At 43.3% G+C, this 19,716-nt stretch overlaps 1 protein-coding gene across 1 annotated transcript in view; it reads left to right on the top strand.

Moving 5' to 3' along the window:
* The first annotated feature begins 10,324 nt into the window (after positions 1-10,324).
* LOC108799531 (phosphofurin acidic cluster sorting protein 1-like) overlaps positions 10,325-19,716 on the top strand; it is a 235,587-nt gene continuing 226,195 nt past the window's right edge. The window contains exons 1-3 of the mRNA XM_018571396.1: positions 10,325-10,366; positions 11,083-11,208; positions 17,113-17,257. Of these exons, the coding sequence (XP_018426898.1) occupies positions 10,325-10,366; positions 11,083-11,208; positions 17,113-17,257 (313 nt within the window). The remainder of the gene's footprint in view (positions 10,367-11,082; positions 11,209-17,112; positions 17,258-19,716) is intronic.

Here is a 19,716-nt window from a genome sequence, read left to right as displayed (position 1 = left end):
TCAGCCACATCATGCGCTGCAATGAGGAGTGACGCAAAATTAACATATTTACCTTCGAGAATATCTTTCCTCAAATGCCATTACTGTGGTCACCGCTCCCCCACCGTAACATTAGCTAATTCAAGGTACTATTTATTAAAACATGAATAATGTGAAACCTCGCGCCAGTAGATACTGACCTTGGAGTAATGTGATACAATGTGTAAAAAGTGCAAAACAAAGAAGAAACGCATGTATATAACATGCACCTTAGTGTAAATGTAACTGCTACAAAATATCCATTACATCAGGGGTGTGAAGTCACGCCCTTTGACGTAACGTACGTAGGGTGGAGTAGAGGAGCTGAGCGATTTGCACACAGTATCTGTGGCTGCTTACCAAATACCTCACTTTTATCTATGATATGTGAGTAGTATCCTTTTTTTTAATAAAGTCTAGTATCCTTTTAAAACCATCTGCACTACGAGTCTCCACTTTTTATTTTATCTGATGCATGGGCCATTCGGATGAACTGTCTGCTTCCAATTCCTGAGACTGCAAGAGAGTCTGTACCTGAGAGGAGGTAATCACTGGGAGGTATTCGGCATCAGGTGCTTCCTCTACCTGGTTCGAATTACAGGAACAGCGTATACAGACCCTGGTGGGTCTCTGCTAAAGGTGAGGTGCATTCCAGAAGATTTCTCTTGTTGATGGTCACAGGAGACTAAAGGTGGCCATACACTGTACAACCATCGCAAGACCTTAGTCTTGCGATGGTTGTAAAGTGATTTAAAAAACGTACGATCTGCCCATCTTGGACAGGCAGATCGCACTCTCGATCATCGCAAGCCCGCCCCCCTGAGGGGCGGGCTTCCGATGACCGCAATGCTGAACGGGCAGTGTGCGCGTGCGCACACCGGCCCGTTCGGCATTTGTCTCCCGAGCACCGTTCTAACCAGCCGAAAATCGTACGATGCTCGGCTGGTTTTCTAACATGCTCCTTAGACAAAAGACGTGCGACCGTACAGTAGAAACGGTCGCACGTCTTCGTTCACACTGTTCGATTCTCGTACGATCGCGGGATTTCCCGCGGTTCTCGTGCGAGAATCGAGCAGTGTATGGGCACCTTTAGTCTATTCTACATCCAATGTTTTATCTTCTATTTACGTAATGGACTATTGAAGATCCAGGATCATGGACATTTTTTAACCATTTATTAGTTTCACTGTAGTGCAAGTTACACACATGTGTTTTTCTAGTTGGTATTCTTTGCACATTGATTCACAGTTAATATTTAGTGCATTTGATTTTTCATTATGGATATTTTGTAGCAATTACATTTACACTAAGGTGCATGTGTTTCTTCTTTGTTTTGCACTTTTTACACATTGTATCACATTACTCCAAGGTCAGTATCTACTATATCTGACACTTTTGCGGTCTCATTCACACAGCGCGGCTTTTACCATTAATTTAATTTATTAAAACATGCTTTGCTGTGACCGATCTTCAAAGATATGATAACACACGTAATTGCATGAACAATTGAAATAACGATTATTTCAAGAAAAATGTATTTAATAGCTTGAGCTATACAAAGCACAATATACATATGCCAATATCTGCAGAAAAAAAGTGATGAAGATCGATTTTTACATCTTCGAGTGACATGTAACCCAATCTGCCCAATAAGCTAAATGACTTGCTTGGGTAGCTGAATATTAGTAATGTAGCGAGAAAGCGCTCATATGACGTAATCCCATTTGCTACATACCAGATAGGAACCCCTTCCACCCGAGTATATGTGACTGCTGCTGGCGGTCGAAACCACCTGTTACGTGTGAGGGACCCCAATGACCATAACGAAAACTTACAAACGGTGGTCCAAGCTCAGCCTGTGATGCTCCGCGTGCAGGGCCGGACTGGGACAAAAAATAGGCCAGGGTATTTTAGACTGAGCAGCCCAATCACGTGACCACTGACAGGCCCCACTCCTCACAACATGGGCGGAGCCAAACACAGAAGCGCAATCGAGGGACAGGGCCGGCCACTAGTAAGTACCGGAGGGCTACAGCTGACACACAAGCCTTGCTACAACCAATACACAAACCTTGCAACAATATAGGAAGTTTGTTATAGACAATATCTGTAAAATCAAGGCAACTGGACTTGCTGTATTTTTCTTGAAGACGTTTCACTGGACATCCAAACAGCTTTCTCAATTCAGAAATTTCTGAATTGAGAAAGCTGGTTGGATGAGCAGTAAAACGTCTTCAAGAAAAATACAGAAAGTCCAGTTGCCTTGACTTTTTTTTTACAGATATACCATGTGACCTGGATGAATGAGAACCTTCACAGATATATTGCTATAGAGAATCGAATCTCACTGGCCCCTCAACCCCCCTGGCATTCTGTGCACTAAAGTAGCTAACACTCTAATGTCCCCCCACAGTCCCACACTATTATTATAGGGCAGCACAGTGGCGTAGTGGTTAGCGCTTCTGCCTTGCAGCACTGGGGGACCCTGGTTCAAATCCCGGCCAGGTCACTATCTGCAAGGAGTTTGCATGTTCTGTGACCCTGTGCTTGCGGGCGTTTCCTCCGCGTACTCCGGTTTCCTCCCGGTACTCCGGTTTCCTCCCACACTCCAAAGACATGCTGGAAGGTTAATTGGCTCCTCTCTAAATTGGCCCTTGTATGTATGCATCTGACATAGGGACCTTAGAGTGTAAGCTCCTTGAGGGTAGGGACTGATCTGAATGTGCAACTATGTAAAGTGCTGCGTAAATTGTTGGCGCTATATAAATACCTGTAATAATAATAATATTATACCTTTTTATATACCGCATACTCTGACTTATACCGCAGTGCTGTACAGAGAACACTGAGCCAGTCACAACAGTCTCTGCACAGAGGAGCTTACACTCTAATTTCCCCCCACAGTAATACACTATTATTATACATTTATATAGCTCTGACATATACCACAGTGCTGTACAGAGAAGTCGCATCAGCCTCTGTACAGAGGAGCTTACACTCTAATGCAAAATACCATCAGCTATAGAGGACTAAAAATCCCAGCAATACATTATACAGCAATACAGAATAATAGTATATGAATTTGGTACATACTCTGTGCTGCCGCTCTGCTCCGGGTTACCAGCCTGAAGTCTCGGCCAAAGGTTCTCAGGAGGGGAAGATGGGCAGCCGTCGGAAGCCCTGTAAGAAGGCGCCACGTGGTTCCCCAGAAGGCTGCTGCGCAGGACCTAACACAGCCGAATCAATTTGAAAAATTAAATTGCTGAGGTCCAGAGGTCACTGGTGCAACGCAGAGTTGTGATGCAGAGGTCAGCGTTGTGATCTACAGTGCAGAGGTCAGCGTTGTGATCTACAGTGCAGAGGTCAGCGTTGTGACTTACAGTGCAGAGGCCAGCGGTGGGGGAGGTTTCTGGTCTCAGGTAAAGCCTACCTCAAAGTGCCCGCACACAGATCAGCGTCCCCATGCTCGCGGCATTTGGCTATTTACTTTCTGCTGTTCGACCCCTATGAGAATAGGGGTTAACGGCAGTGAGTGAGTTGCCGGAGCTTTGGCTCAGCCGATCCAGATGTTGGATCGGCTAAGTCAAACTCCTTCGGCTCAGCCGAACATACAGAGCATGATCGGCTGTCCGAATGCAGCTGAGGTACGGCTGAAATCAGCCCTACAAGGCTGAAGTGAATTGCCGAACAGCGTTCAGCTCACTTCACTTCGGCTCCGTTATTCACTCGGTGAATAACCCCCATAGTGTTTGCGCACGGGACGCAAACGCTATGTGTGAAATAACTGCACGGATTCCGCTCGTTTGCAGCTATTGTATAGCCACGAACGTGCGGAATCCGCTGGATTATCGCGCTTGCACTATTTTGGGGGCCGTGCGGTTTCTGGATAAAGCACATAAAAGTGCATTGTTTTTTCTGTTTAGAGCAGCTCCGCTTGTATTCGGACAGCCACTCCAGTGTGAATGGAGCTTTAATATGCGCAACCCCCAAATACTGCAAGTTTGGGGTTGCACGGATTTTTGGCAGTAAATTTCCTTTTTTTAGGTAGGATAAACATACTTCCTTCCTGTATCCATGGACAATAGGTACATTCACCACATTTGTAAGTACCTGTCATCCCTCCCTTGCAAGGGTCCCCCCGTATTTGTCACATGTAGTGACTGCAGATTACATTATCCCTAATGGATCTGTAGCGCTGTATACTATCTCAGGTATAGGTCTTACATATTTTAGTATGGTGGCATCAGCAGTGAGCGGCCAGTATTTTTCTAATATGCTTCTTATTTGTTGATGTTGTGCTCAATACTTAGTTATAAGTTTGACTGTTTGCTTGTCATTCTTCCTTGATGATCCATAAATTAGTCTTTCTAGGAGATTGTTAGCATGTTTTTGAAACTCTTGATCGTCAGTGCAGCTTCTTTTTATTCGAACATACTGACTATATGGAATACTGTTAATTATAGCTCCAGGGTGTGAGCTGTTAGCATGTAATATAGTGTTTCCAGCAGTTGGTTTACGATATAGAGTCGAATCCACACGTCCGTCTTCACTAATGTATATCTCAGTATCCAAAAATGGCAGTCTATTGGGGTTTGATGCCATCGTAAATTTTAGGTTATATTAATTGTTCTGGAGAGTATCAACAAATCTAATTAACTCATGTGGAGTACCAGTCCATATAACGAGAATGTCATCAATGTACTTCCGCCACAATAAAACATGGCAGAGGTACAATGAGTACAAATCGCTTGAAAAGATAATTCTTTCCTATCCACCCAGGTACAGATTTGCGTACGAAGGGGCACAGCATGTCCCCATCGCCACGCCCTGCACCTGGAGGTAGTGTTTCTCATCAAAGATAAAGACGTTATGTGTCAGAATATAATGAAGTAATTGGACAACAAAATTGTTCAGCCGCCATTTGTTTCTGGCCTCTTTCTTGTAGGAATCCTTGTACACTTTGTACCCCTTTATCATGGGGAATACTCGGATAGAGTGCTTCCACATCAATCGCCACCAGGATTGCTGCAGTTGGCACCACAACATCTTCTAGAGCTCTTATCAGGGCAGTCCCAAGACATGGGGCTGTAAAATGCTATCGACATATTGACTAGCCGACTCTGTTAGGGACCCTATTCCAGATACAATTGGCCTCCCTGGTGGTTTCTCGATATTTTTGTGTAATTTAGGTAACGTGTAAAATGTTGCTATTTTTGGAGACTTCACCCATAGAAAATCAAACAAATCTTTATCAATCAGGCCCTCAGAGAATGCTCCCTGCAAAAGTGAATTAAACTTACCCTGGAAGTCATCAACTATGTTTTTTATATAAGCCTATACCATTGTTTGTTCATCAGTAAGTTTTTACACATAGTTGTACATTATATTGTTCATTACTCATTATAACGATATTTCCTCCTTTTTGTCAGAAGGTTTGACCATTATTAAATGATTATCTCTGATTTCCATTAGCCTTTGCTGTTGTTCCTGGGTGAAGTTTCCAAATGTTTTTGTAGGGAGGGTTAATTGTTCAATTTCTTTTGTAATCTGAGTAACAAAGGCCCAAATGTTTGGGCTTATTTGCAACGGAGGGAATTTTTTAGATTTACATTTAAACTGGGGAGCTTTTTGAGGAAGGTCAAAAGTGGCGGTCTGTGCATACCTCTCACAGATATCTTCATTGATCTGGCTCATTTCCTCAATTTCTATTATATTTAGGGGGGTGGGATTATTTTCTTCTAGTAACTCAGTGAGGACATCCAGAGTTTGTTTATCTTTCAAGTCTGATATATTGTACGAATTATGCTTTACCATTTGTTGGTCATTAGGATTTCCATGATTTTTATCGAACAGGCATTTAAAGGTTAGCTTTCGTGCAAATAAATGAATATCTTTAATTAATTCAAACTTGTCAAGGGGCTGTGTGGGACGGAAACTTAGACCCAATCCTAAAATGTTTAATTGTTCATCAGTAAATTTAAAGGGTGATATATATTCACCACATTCAGATATCTTAAACTAACTGCCGGAAACACTATTTTACATGCTAACAGCTCACTACTGGAGCTCTAACTAACAGTATTCCATATAAACAGTATGTTCGGATAAAAAGAAACTGCACTGATGATCAAGAGTTTCAAAAACATGCTAATGATCTCCGATTGAGACTCCTGGAAAGAGGATATAGTCATAGACTACTTAGGAAGGCCTATCGGAGAGTGCAACAACTATCTAGGACACAACTAATTTATGGATCAAGGAAGAATGACAAGCAAACAGTCAAACTTATAACTAAGTATTGTGCACAACATCAACAAATACAAAGCATATTAGAAAAATACTGGCCGTTGCTCACTGCTGATGTCACCATACTAAAATATGTAAGACCTATACCTGAGATAGTATACAGGCGCTCCAGATCCATTAGGGATAATGTAACCTGCAGTCACTACATGGGAAAAAAATGGGGGGACCCTTGCAAGGGAGGGATGATAGGTACTTACAAATGTGGTGAATGTACCTATTGTCCATGGATACAGGAAGGCAGTACGTTTATCCTACCTAATGAAAGGAAATCATTTTGATTCATCAAGTATGAAATTCAAAGTGTTGGAAAGAGTACATGAAAACAACAGGGGAGGGGATATTGACGCAGAGGTACTTAGGAGGGAAACCAGATGGATACACACACTGCGGGCGACTAAGTTTCCAGGCCTAAATGAGGTTATAAGTTACAAACCATTCTTATGCTAAAAGTAAAGTGTTTGATTAATTTGTAGCAATTATAGATTAAAGCTATACAATATGCAAAAATGATCTGTTAAAAATATATATATATATAAAATATAGCTCCACCAACTCCATACAGCATTTAAGCTTCTAAGGAATTGTTATCCCTTATCCTTGATCGTCTGTATTATCAGATTGTTTCCTAAACTATGCACTTATCTTGTTATGATTTAATCATGCTGTAGGAAGGGTACATATGGAGAGAGCACACAGGGAGCTATCTAATTAGCTGATTTTAATTTGGATTGTATATCTAGCCTTTGTTTTTAATGAATGTAATTAAAATTAACTCTTTTATATGAATTTCTTTGTGGAGTAAGTTCCTTTGGTGCTCTCAAAACCCCACTTTCTGTCCTTGTCGAATTTAAATTCTAGGGGTGTGGCACCTACTATTCGGACCCAGATCGAAAACATTAATTTCTTTATCTAGAAAGAGTAAGTTTAATATTTTTTTGAAGTGTTGTCAATGGTAGTGCCTGCTGTGCTTCTGTTTGATCATGGGCGCGGATGTGGGGGGCCTTCTATATAGGGGTCAAAGAAATGGTTAGATACCTTACTTTTTTTTTATATTTGTGGCCTTGTCTCCCTTAAGGTTGACTAAGCTTGAAAAGCTCTGGAATGTACCCTTGTTGCTGGAGGCTAGAAAGGGGTTAATCCAACTGATTTGGATGTCTAATTGGGACTTCCTGGTAGGAAGTGACATATCCTTTGCATATTGATGTTTTTTGAGATTTCTTCCCCTATGCGCATGCGCTTCAAGCCTCGTTTTTTTGGCGTCCAACGAGGAGGGATATAAGAGAGGGCGAGGGTTTTGACACTCTCAGGTGGCTGGAATTCAGGGTGGGGGGAAGAGAATTGGATATATCTGTGGTAAGAAACAAACTTATGGAGATTTTATTTTTTTTTCTCTTTTTTTGTTTTTGCTTTGATTGGATGCACCCTTGTGAAAAGGCCTTCGAGACCTGTGTGGCTCTCCTTTGAAGGATTCACTGCTATTTAAGTGTATAACATTGACATACTTCATTTATAACTGGGAGATTTACTCTAACATACCTTGGGTTTTTTTAGAGGCTGTGTTTGAAGCCCAAGTTATTGGTCATAGAACATACATTGTTGGAAAATGGATAATGTCAGGTAATATAACAAACCATACTTGGTGTTACTATACATTTGGAGATTCTATTTGCACCCACTTGGGCAGATTACCTTATTGCCTCTTAAGAAGTGTTTATAGTTTTTTCATAGGTTTGATCCATTGAATACTGAGGAGAATGTTTGAGATATTTTCATCTAATAGAATACCTAGCCTTTTCTGAACGTTTTTTGCTCTCCTGTTTCCTGTTCTGATTTGGGTTCAACATAACACAGAAGTCATCAACTTGCGCAACTAGATCGATTGTATATGGACTATATATTGATAGTATCAAAGGAACTTCAGTATACTGGTAATTAATCCTGAGAAGATGTGTGCACTGATCCTGCAGCCTGGTTGGTTGGATAGGGAAACCATCCATGTAACTAGAGCTGCAGCTAGCGATTATTTTCAAAATCGATTAGTTAGCCGATTTATTACGTTCGATTAATCGGATAAACAATTTAAAAAAATTAAAAATGGCTCCACTGATGGACTACTAGTTTGTATTGAGATTGTAGTCCATCACAGGAGCAAGCTTGGAGCGGTGGAAAAAAATAGTGTGGTGTGCAATATAGTGAAAAGGAAAGTGTAAATTTATACAGCAATGAATGCATAATGGCTATAGAGGACTACAAATCCCAGCAATAATACATTATACAGCACAATGCAGAATATCACCAGCTATAGAGGACTACAACAAATCCCAGCAATAGTACATTATAGCTGGCAGTATTCTGCATTGCGCTGTATAATGTATTATTGCTGGGATTTGTAGTGCAGAATATCACCAGCTATAGGGGGGATACAACAAATGCGGCGAAGAGTGTGGATGCGGGCGGGCGGGTCTGGCAGCGGCGAGCGCGAGGTGGGGAGGAGGTGCGGGGCGCAGCGTGTGTGGAGCCGTGAACAGGGCCAACTGATCGGAGGCCGATTAATCGATTATTGAAAAAGTTGACAACTTTTTCAATAATCGATTATAATCGATTATGTCGATTAGTTGTTGCAGCCCTACATGTAACAGCACTGTGAAGAAAACATAGAAAACCGGATCTAAGTGCAGTGTAAAGTGACTATTTAATAAGGTTAAAAGTAATGCACTTACAGGATATTAAAAAAACATCTCGCCTGTCACACATCAGATGAAAGTCCCATCTCAGCTGCTGGTCCAAGATTGCTATCAGGATATGGAGAGAGCAGAGTCCAGTTCAGTCCAGAAAGATTCCAGGACGCCTGTGCTGGAAGACACAGGTCTGATCCAGTGGCTGAGCACTGCTGTGGCTGGTTCTCCTCTAAGCAGGGTCACAGCTGCTTCACAGTACTTCCAGGTCTTTAGGGTCACAGCACTTCCGGGTCTTTAGGTGTTGCTAGGCAACACGTTTCAGAGGTTCACCTCCTTTGTCAAGCCTAAGGGGGGAGTGGGCGGAGTCCTTTATATAGGGGAAAGGGGGACGCGTTGAGCGTTTTTGCGCCAATAGTGGTAAATTGCTACCAGGAATGTATCATAAGAGTGGTCGACAATAAAAACATAATAGTAATGATATTAAAAATGATCGTGATAAAATAACGATACAACTATAACATTTTTAAGATTATAAAAGACCTATACGGAGCAAGAAGAAAATTAGTCAATCATTGGTGAAATATTAGAAAGGGGCCGAATGCATGTACAGGACGCATAGATGTAGATGCATGGTATGCATGTACACTGTGCAAAGGTGCAAAATAATCCTTTTAGATTTGGGGAAAAAGATATATGTTTAATTTTGGGGGACTTAATGAGGGGATATTTATTAGGAATGTAGGCCACATTTATGTCCAGTACGCATAGATGTAAAGAGCGAAAGGTGTATTCTTCGCATTTGAGGAAAAGATAAGGGGGACATAGTGCATGAACAAGTGTGAAAGAGCGAAAGGTGTATTCTTCGCATTTGAGGAAAAGATAAGGGGGACATAATGCATGAATTTAATTAATTTAACTTTATTTTTTTTTTTACTTTTTATTTTTTACGTAACTTCATTGCTATCACATGGTTGGGCTAACAAGCCTCCTATGTGATAGCACATTGGAGGTGACAGGTTCTCTTTAAGGTGACATTAGGGGCACAATTAGACCTCCATTGTCAACTTTCCACTTCAATGGCTTTAGCTATGGACACCTTTCACAGCATACAGTGGCTAGGATCAATATCCAGCCTGCTTTTGGATATTTCAAATTGCAATAGCCAATAGCAGGCTAGCTATTGCATCTGCCCACTGCCTGCTGTCCATCAGCAGAGGAGGCAACTGAAAGAGAAAGTTCTCCTTCAGTTCCTCCTCTGCTAATTAACAGCAGGCAGTGGGCGGGTGCAATAGCCAGCCTGCTATTAGCTATTGCAATTTATCATGGCGGGGGGCCGAGGAGGAACAGGGCAGGGCAGCATCGTGGTAAAAAACAACGAACGTTTCAGGGTCACAAAGGATCCCCTTCATCAGGTAAAACATACCGACGGCCGTGCACGCCGCACGGATCTGTACGGGCCGACACTTAGCTGTGTGAATGAGGCCTTAATGGCATGACTGTTAAAACCCAGGTGCTTAGAAACAGGGGCATCTCTGAGTTTTTGTTATTTCCAGGAAGCTTAGTTAGGAGGTCTACTTTCCTCAAGGTCTATCATCAAATTTGGAAGGCATATTTACTTCGTGTGAGTCTTTGAGCTCCCATCTTAGGAGATTCTACTTTCCTGCCTGCAGCTGAGTCTGGACCAATGTTTGGTTCTCAGCACCATCAAAGATCATGTTTCTGCCTTTCTATCCTATTTCAGAGACCATTGGTCTCTCGCTTCTTAATTTAAGACGGGGAGTACAGGGAGTCTCTCATGTAGCTCCTCCTGCTCATTTCTCAATGACTCCAGGAAAAGTATTTTACAGTACGTACAAAAATTCTGTTTTTTTACTTTTGTTTTTCAAAAATTATATACATGGGGCTTTGTGTGTTTTAAAACTATAGAAGCGGCTCTTCCCTGACTAATGTGCTGCATAAGGTATACAAGGCAGTGAACAGATTTAACTAGTGTTTTATAGCTTCTTTTTTCAGGATCTTGCTTTATGACAGATTTTCTTTAATTTTATTTGTGTGTTTTGTTTTTTTTATCCATCCATAGTATCCACACTTCTTAAAGAGGAATGCAAACCGCCTGCAGATCATGTTGCAGAGACGCAAGAGATACAAGAATCGAACAATACTGGGTTATAAGAGTCTGGCTGTTGGAGTAATTAATATGGCAGAGGTGAGGGCTTGCATGATATACATGCATATGAGACATAGATAAGGAAGTTAGTGAAATTTGCATGTACCTATTTTTTTGTTTCCCAAGTGAAAAATTCTAATCTTTCTCATTTATTAAGGAACACTCCTCAATTTTTTTCCCAATGTCTCCTGTTGGATTTAACTGTGATCAAACCTTCCAGATTGGACCTTTTGTGGGGTAATCCAGGATTGTTGATTGTGTGGATCAAACTACCATAGCCCTGAATTTACCTCCACTGAAACTTCTTCCTTGCCTGCTTCTCAGGGTCAAGGTGGAGGGCATGGTAGTGAATCTCATTAGGGATGCACCGAAATTGCAGCCGGTGAAACATTTTGGCTGAAAATGGTACTATGGGCAAAATTCCGATAGTACTAAAATGGCCGCAAATGTGCAAGAAAATTCACTGCATCCCTATCTTCTCTCCTCCCCAGTGCGCCCGGTCTGTGTCCCCTCTGATCCCCGCTGCTCTCCCCCACCTGTGTCGTCAGAGGCAGTGGGGATGCGATCGGAGGGGACACAGACCGGCACCTAGCGAGGAGGAGACAGCTGTCACAGGAGGTCTAGCTCTCCTCCCGCACTGACCCACTCGGCCTCCTGTGACAGGCGGAGCAGTCAGGAGAGATCAGGGGAGTACAAACACAGTACTGATCGCTGAGTGTTTGTAAATAACTTGGGACATAGTACACTTACTGTGTTCCTGGTTATAAATGAACAGGAAGTGCTATAATCACTTCCTATTCATTCATGATTGTGGACATAATAACTATTACTATATATCGCCTCAGTTTATGAATTGGCAGGAGCGCTCAGTTTAGAGGCTTACTGTTCATTCATAACAGGGGCTGTAGAAAAAGATTATACCTGTTATACCTACTATGCATAAGGCTTGGAGGTTCATTTCCTGCAAGGTATTTAATCAAATGTGGAATGTGAACCTTGGTTGGTGTGAGTCCTAAGCCCAAGGTTTCCCGACAGATTATTTATTTCCTGCAGTTGGGTCTATACCAACGCTTGGCCCTTAGCACTATTAGCGGCCAGATTTCTGCTCTAGCTATTCCCTTTCAGAGACTGCTAGCTTCTCATTCCCTGATGTAGACCTTTGCACAAGGGGTCTCATGTTGCTCCCTCCGTCAGATCCCCTCTCCCGCCATGGTATTTGAATTAGGTTCTATGTGCTTCGGTTACCCCCTATAGCCTACAAGAGACATTCCTCTCTATGCCCTGATCCACAAGAAGACTTTCCTTGTGACTCACCTCAGCTAGCGAGTTTCTGAACTTTTCCTGGTTCTTGACAGGAACAAGGTGGTGTTGAGGTTTCTATCTAAGATGGTCTCTGCCTTTTGGGCGTGGCTGGGATGTGAAGCAGACATGACGTGTGTGAGTGAGCTCCGCCGCCCTTACCAAGATTCATCCGTTATTTCCATCCCGTCAGGAAACCCTTCTACCCCGAACACAGCCTACAGATCCCCGATTGTGTGCTGCTGGACTATGCCCACGGAGTCGGGAATGAAATCCTCTACACCCAGGTCTAAACACTGCAGACGGAACATGTGTCCCTCGTCGGCCATCTTGTCTGCCTCCATCTGCAAGTCTGAGTGTGGTGAGTGAGCCGTCTGCTACCATGGATGGGGAACCGCTGGTGGCTCAGGAGGGGCTGGCCCCATCGCCCCTGCAGGAGTCTGGGCACCCGCCCGAGCTGCAGACAACCACTATCCTGACGGTCATAGAGGCTTGTAAGGTGGCGCTCACTACTAAAATTGACCACCTTGCGGTGGAGTGTACGCTCATCCGGAGTGACAGATGTTTAGAGGGCGCCTATCTGAGTCTGAGACTTGAGTGTCGGGCCTGGAGGATACGGTGGTGGAACACTCCTCCTCTATAATTGAATTACAACGCATGGTGAAAATGTTATCTGTGAGGGCAGAAGACGCCGAAAATAGGATGCGCAGAAATAATAGCCGTATTATTGGCCTGCCGGAGGGAGCGGAGGGGGCACAGCCAGTACAGTACTTTTGTGGTTGATAGAGCGCATCATGTGCCTGCGGGCCATCCTCCAGGGACCGCACCAAGACCCTTTCTGACAAGATTGCTGAATTATAGAGATAGGGACTCAGTGCTTGCTGCTGCCCGAAAGTCTCCTGCTTTACAGCATGATAATACAGAAATGTGATTGTTCTCGGATTTCTCTGCGGACGTGCAGAGGCGCAGAAGATCTTTCCAAGATGTCCGACGCCATCTCAGGGTCAAAGGTCTACAGTACAGCATGCTTTTCCCCTGTAAGCTGCGGGTCCAGCATGAAGTTTTGGTTCTGTTTTTTAACTCTCCTGCTGCAGCTAACGACTGGTTGGAAAAGATGCGCTGGCTGGCTGCAGTTAGCATGTTTTAAGATTCTATTCTAGATGCCTTTCTGGAGTTACTGAGTGGAACACCGTTTGCAGCCTTATGCTGGTGGGGTCACTTTTCTGCGGCCTGAGGAAGATAGATGGACAGCCAATATGCTCTTTTTCTTTTTTTCTTTCCTGTTTTTCTTTTTTTTATTTCTGTTTAAGACAATTGGTCTGCATCTGGTGCTTATTGTTTTCCTCCCCATGGTAGGGGTCCCCTTGTGCACTATTGGTGAGGTGTGGGAAAAGTCGGAGGCTCCTCACATATATGTGGAATTCATTGTTAATGACTTGGTCTGTTTCCTGACAGGCATGTGCCTGCTCTGTTTGGATTTTTGGGGTGACGGACTCTTTTTGGGTGCTGTCCTTTGACTTTAGTTAGGGGTTAAGCTTCTCTGCGTTATGTTGGGGAAATTGGTTTACCAAAGAAAGCAGGGAGGGCTTGGGTGGGAGAGTATTTTTTGTTTTGAGCTGTGTAATTATTACATGTATATGTGTTCATCAGGTATCAAGTACCTTGGGACGGCCTGGTCTTATGGGGGATCTCTGGGCTCTTGGCTTCCTGGACCCTCATGGGATACTTTGTTTCAGATGGGTACAGGATGGCAGGAGTTCCAGTAAAAATAGTGACATGGAATGTGAGGGGACTGAATCGTAAGTTCAAACGTCCATGGGTCTTCCAGTATTTAAAACCGTACAGACCTCATATTATTTTGTTACAGGAGACTCATTTGAAAGGGGCAGAGAGTGTTTGCATTGCGGCGCCCCTGGATACAGAAAGCCTTCCATGCTACTTACTCGGTGTACGCCCGGGGAGTATCTATACTTATCAGTAAATCCCTGCCATGTATGATTGTACAGGTTTTTCTGGATTCGGGGGGCCGTTATGTAATTGTAGTTTTGGAAGTCCACACCCGTAGAATTGCTATAGTTAAAATATATTATGCTCCCTCCATTTCACTATCGGCTTCTGTACGATATTCTAGCTAAGGTGGAATCCTTCTTACCTATTCCAATGGTTTTCACAGGGGATTTTAATACTATCCTGGACGCAGCAGTGGACTCCTCCAATCCTAACAGGGCACCGGGGATGGAGCTGGTGGGTTGGGCAGAGGCTGCTTCCCTGCTGGACGTATGGAGATGGAAAAATCCTGGTCTTGGGGGGTATTCCTGTGTGTCCTATACACATAACTCTTCTTCCAGGATTGATATGGCCTTTGCTAATGACCTGTTTCTGGGGTTAGTGTCGGAGGCCGCCTATCTGCCTCGTGGGGTTTCAGATCACTCGCCACTGTCCCTTACGCCTACCTTTCCTGATGCCCACAACTCCCTGAGTGGTTGTAGAGCACAGTGGCTGAGTGGTGTGCCGAAGTTAGACAAGGAGGACTGCAGGGACGCCTGGGATTATCCTTTCACGCATCTAATCTCTGCTAGGGATAAATTGATACAGTACAAACTGTTGAACAGGGTGTACTACACGAGGCTGGCTCAGATGTACAGCACGTGTTAGGCGGCTTGCTGGAGATGCTCTAGCTCTCCGGCGGACTTTCATCATGTGTTTGTGGACTGCCCTGACATAAGGAACTATTGGATTAAGATCACGGGATTCATAACGCGATTCCTCATGTTGGAGATCCAGCCGGAGATGGGACTCTGCCTGTTGGGACTCACCGAGCGGGCTGCCTACACACGTGCCACTAGTACCTTGTTGGGTATCCTGTTGTTTTATGCCAGAAAATGAATTGTACTCAGTTGGAAGCAGGCCCCGCCTACCTTGGAAAATTGGAAAGTTCTGGTGGAGTCTTCCATTCCAATGTATAGGGCAGCCTATATTCATAGGGCCTGTCCTGCAAAATTTTATAATGTTTTGGGGGAGCTGGCTGGATGCCTTTTCTCCTGTGATGGGGTAGGGGCCTCTAAGGATTGTGAGTTTCTGTGCATTTATTTGAGGAGGAGGGGAGGTGAGGTTTGAGATTGCTTGCACTTACTGGTCCCTCCTGGTCCCTGGTGGACTTGTGGGTGTCTGACTGAGGAACCCCCATGATTCCTGGGCCCGTGACTGATTATGCATGGCATCCTGATATAGGTGTGCTGAGAAGAGGTATCTTACTTTAAAGATTGGTGCGGAATTACACAGCTCTGGTTGTTGGGTGGGGTTAGGGGGTGTTTTTACTGTTAGTAATTGCAATATAAGTAAGTGCCCCTGAGTGTTGCAACTCAGGTGATCTCTGGTTGTACTGTGTTCTACTGCATACACTTGATGTTGTTTAACTATATGGAAAATCTAATAAAAACAATTTAAAAAAAAAATGGTCTCTGCCTTTCATTTTAATCAGTAGATTGTCCTATTGTCCGGCCCCAGTTTTCCAGAAGATTTCCTTCCAGTGTCTGGATATAGTTGATGCTGTGAGGGTCTAGCTCTCAGCAGTGTAGTTCAACTTTTGCAGTCATATTTGAGGGGAAAAAACCACTATGGGGGAAATTTATCAAACTGCAGCAGACAGAACCTGAAGCTATGTATTACATCAAAGAATATTAGTTTACACTACACTGTTTGCAAAATACAGCAAGGTGAGCCAGGAGAGAGAGCGGGGAGAGACAGCCAGGGGGGAGAGAGAGCGGGGAGAGACAGCCAGGGGGGAGAGAGAGAGAGGAGAGACAGCCAGGAGAAAAAATGAGGAGAGACAGCCAGGAGAGAGAGCAAGGAGAAACAGCCAGGAGAGCGAGGGAGGTTTATTTTTCGTTGGTAGATCTCATGTAGCTCGTCATTTGAAAAGTAGATCTTAACACAAATATTGTGGGCACCCCTGATGTAGATCAACATTTGAATAGGAAATAATTTAAAAGTGTTTTAGTAGAGTCCCTGATAAATAGAGAACACTTATATTGCATAAAACTTGGTTGGTACAAACAATGAGACTGATCTCTATTTTATTATGTACTTGGATGTATGTATGTACTGTATGTAGAGCAAAATAAAAGATAAACAGCCATGAACAACCTAATAGAAGCTTTGCTTAAATTACACTGTCAATAAAAGCAAACAACCTTTCGTTGTCCATATATCTTTGATTGCTTGTCTGCTTATTTCTGAAAGTTTTTATACTGACCTAATAATGGATGTTCCCAGGTTGAATCATATTTTCAAATCTGGCTCTCTAAGAAGAAAGAATTCTATAAAAAAAGGAAAAGTAAAGTATTTCCATAGCAACCAGTCAGATTCTTACTTATTCTTCCCTCCCTCCAAGACTGACAGTTTGATAGTTTGCTATGCACCATATCTTGTATTTTGCATTTTTACAAGAGTTCACCTGTTATTCCCTTTCACACTTTCTATTTCTATTATATGTTATTTCTGCTGCTTCCAGAAAATTCTGATGTTCTCTTGACCTTTAATGCCAACAAGGCATTCAACTTTTGTTGCCTTTTATAATTGTTAATATTTGAGCTTTGTGTTAATTTTTGTTTTATCGCTTCTGTTCTGTGTTGTCCCCCTTAGGTTTTACAGTTTCCCAGTGAGAGCGGTCTTGTGTTGTCTCTTCATAGCCATGCCAAGGATGTTTCCTTCCCTGTTGCAGAGATAAACATCCACTCTCTTTCAAGCCAACCAATTGATCATGAAGGTCCAAAAGCCAAGCTGTCTGGTATGACAGATTACTTTTTATATTTGTTATTGAATGCATATTTATTTGTAATAATATTTTTGTAACCTTGAGCCAAAAAAAGGAAGTACTTTGAAGGAGTATTTTAGTGTATGATGTCCTAATCTCTTAAAGCAAAACTGTGTTTAGTATCCCGGTAAATATTCAGATCTTTGTGTTTTTTTATATAGAAAAAAGGTAAGTTCTTCCCAAACCCCCATTGCTCTACTACTTCACTCCAAACATCTTATGTAATAATTATATCAAAAAGTCAGCAGACTGCAATAAATGTTTAATAATATGTACAGGATGCCAGGGATAGGTCCTGGAATGACGGTATATTTTACCTTTATTTGGGTTATGGTCCCTTTTAAGGGGAACAAGTAATGTGTTACTTACCTACTGGAAGAAGGGTGGATAAAGAGACAGGAAGGAGGTTAGTAGTGAGGAGTTGTAGGAGTAATACAGGTGTGCAGAGAAAAGCTGTGTGAGCTGTGAGCCTTGATTGAGCACTACTGAAATCTATCGTTTGGTTAGAAATTACTAAAAAGCTGTGGGACTCTGATGCTGTACCTGTGTGCAAACCTTAAGGGCCTGTTCACATGATATCAGGTCCTGATCAGGTGCGGATCTGCAGACGCGGTGCTACTGATGAAGTGCGTTTTTGCCGCATTTTGGCTGCGTTTTTGATGCGTTCCAGTTAAAAAAAAAAATTATATATATTTTTTTTTTTTGCTGGAGTGTGGCTGTCAGTATGTTAGCTGCAGTGCAGTGCGTTTTTGACGCGTTTTGCGTTTCCAGTCTGTTTCCTGACCGTACAAAATGTGACATGCAGTATTTTTTCATAACCTGAACGGACTGCGCACGTGAGAACTGTAGCCCATAAAACACATGGGGATACATTGGGATGCATTTTTAGTGCAGGAGCGTACGGATCAGGTCAGCACAGAAAACGGACGTCGTGTGAACAGGCCCTTAGGCCACATTCACACTGAGCGGTTTATCGCGCAGATTTACACTGCAAAATCGTGCATATTTCCGCGCGATATCTCTCTGTGTACTAAGTCCAATGCATGTCAATGGAGCTGTTTTCATTTACAACTCCATGTCGCCTGTACGTCGTCGCTGTCGCATGACCCTTTTTTCGCGCAGATGTTGCGCGATTGTACTCAGCTCAATACGAAAATTTGCGCGATTTTGCGTGGAAAAACGCACAATATCACGGAAATTACAATTGCAATAATCGTGTGAATGGGGTGTAAGTCGGTGAGACTCTGTTTTATGTTGTTGGGCTAAAGACAAGCCGACTTTATTTTGTTGTATGCTGAAGAAAAGCTATTTTTGTTGCACTGGTTGTCAACCTTTGGGGAAAAATAAAAGACTTCCTGTTTAACATAAAATGGCTTTGAGACTGATCCCTGTACACCTAGCATTGTTGCTAATGCCCGAAAACATCACAATGCTCGAATGTGGGCAGACATCGCTACAACTACAAAAAGCTGTTTGAATTTGCAAAGCTGTTTAAAGGAATAGTACAACTGTTCAATGTCGTGGGTTAAAGCTGCACAGGCTCTACAAACGACAGAAGCAATAATGAAAGAACTGGTAAAACACCTGTCACTAGCTAATATACAAGCACAGGCCCACCATGAGGAGGCGCTGACCCAGCAGCAAGAAAGTACTCACCTCACTTGTAGAAACTGTCTCGATGTGATGATATGGAAGCAGTTTTAACAGTGGAGAGAGAGGGCGATAGCTCGACTAGGAGTGATTACCGCTGTTCGGGCACAAAGGGTGCATCACTGGAGATATCACTCACACCGACCGCTCAGGTCCCAAATGCATTACCGGATACAGCTGGTCAAGAAATGGCTGCAGTCGAAATTGTTGTCTGGACCCCAAATAGCGTAGCAGGTCATGTTGGACTGGTACGTGAGGTCCCTGCACGATGACCTTCAGCGCTGGGTGAGCCATTGAGACCCCACGACAGCAGACCAACTTGTGGAAATGGTGGAAAGATACACTGTTGTAGAAGATCTGCTAGTGCCTGCCCTTCATCGAGGACCAATTTTGCGAAAGACAGCCAAGCCAACCTCAGCCCCCCGTAACCAGCATTCAAGAAGGTCAAGAATCATCTTCCTCGTCTCAGCAGATGTCTGGCCCTACCAGTTGAGTGAGAGATGTACAGTGCTGGTGGTGTTGTTCCTGGAGCCGTGGAGGCTCCTCCTCCTCTGGAGGAGCCCAAAGACTGTGAGACCATACAGAGAGTATCCTACTATGTGCAGACAGCTTGCACTACTCACCTTGACATTGCTGAAGGTCGGTTTGAGTATGATGTGTGGGTGAATCAGGGGAACAGCCCAGATCACTTGTAGCAGCCTGCTTGTCCCCCCATCACCCCACCCTTCTGCATGCGAATGGGCATTGCGTGCCATTCCACTGTGTGCCATAATATATATATA

Source organism: Nanorana parkeri, unplaced genomic scaffold (assembly GCF_000935625.1).
Source record: "Nanorana parkeri isolate BGI_ZX_2015 unplaced genomic scaffold, ASM93562v1 scaffold1749, whole genome shotgun sequence".
Taxonomy (NCBI): domain Eukaryota; kingdom Metazoa; phylum Chordata; class Amphibia; order Anura; family Dicroglossidae; genus Nanorana; species Nanorana parkeri.
This window is presented reverse-complemented; position numbering and strand designations above follow the sequence as displayed.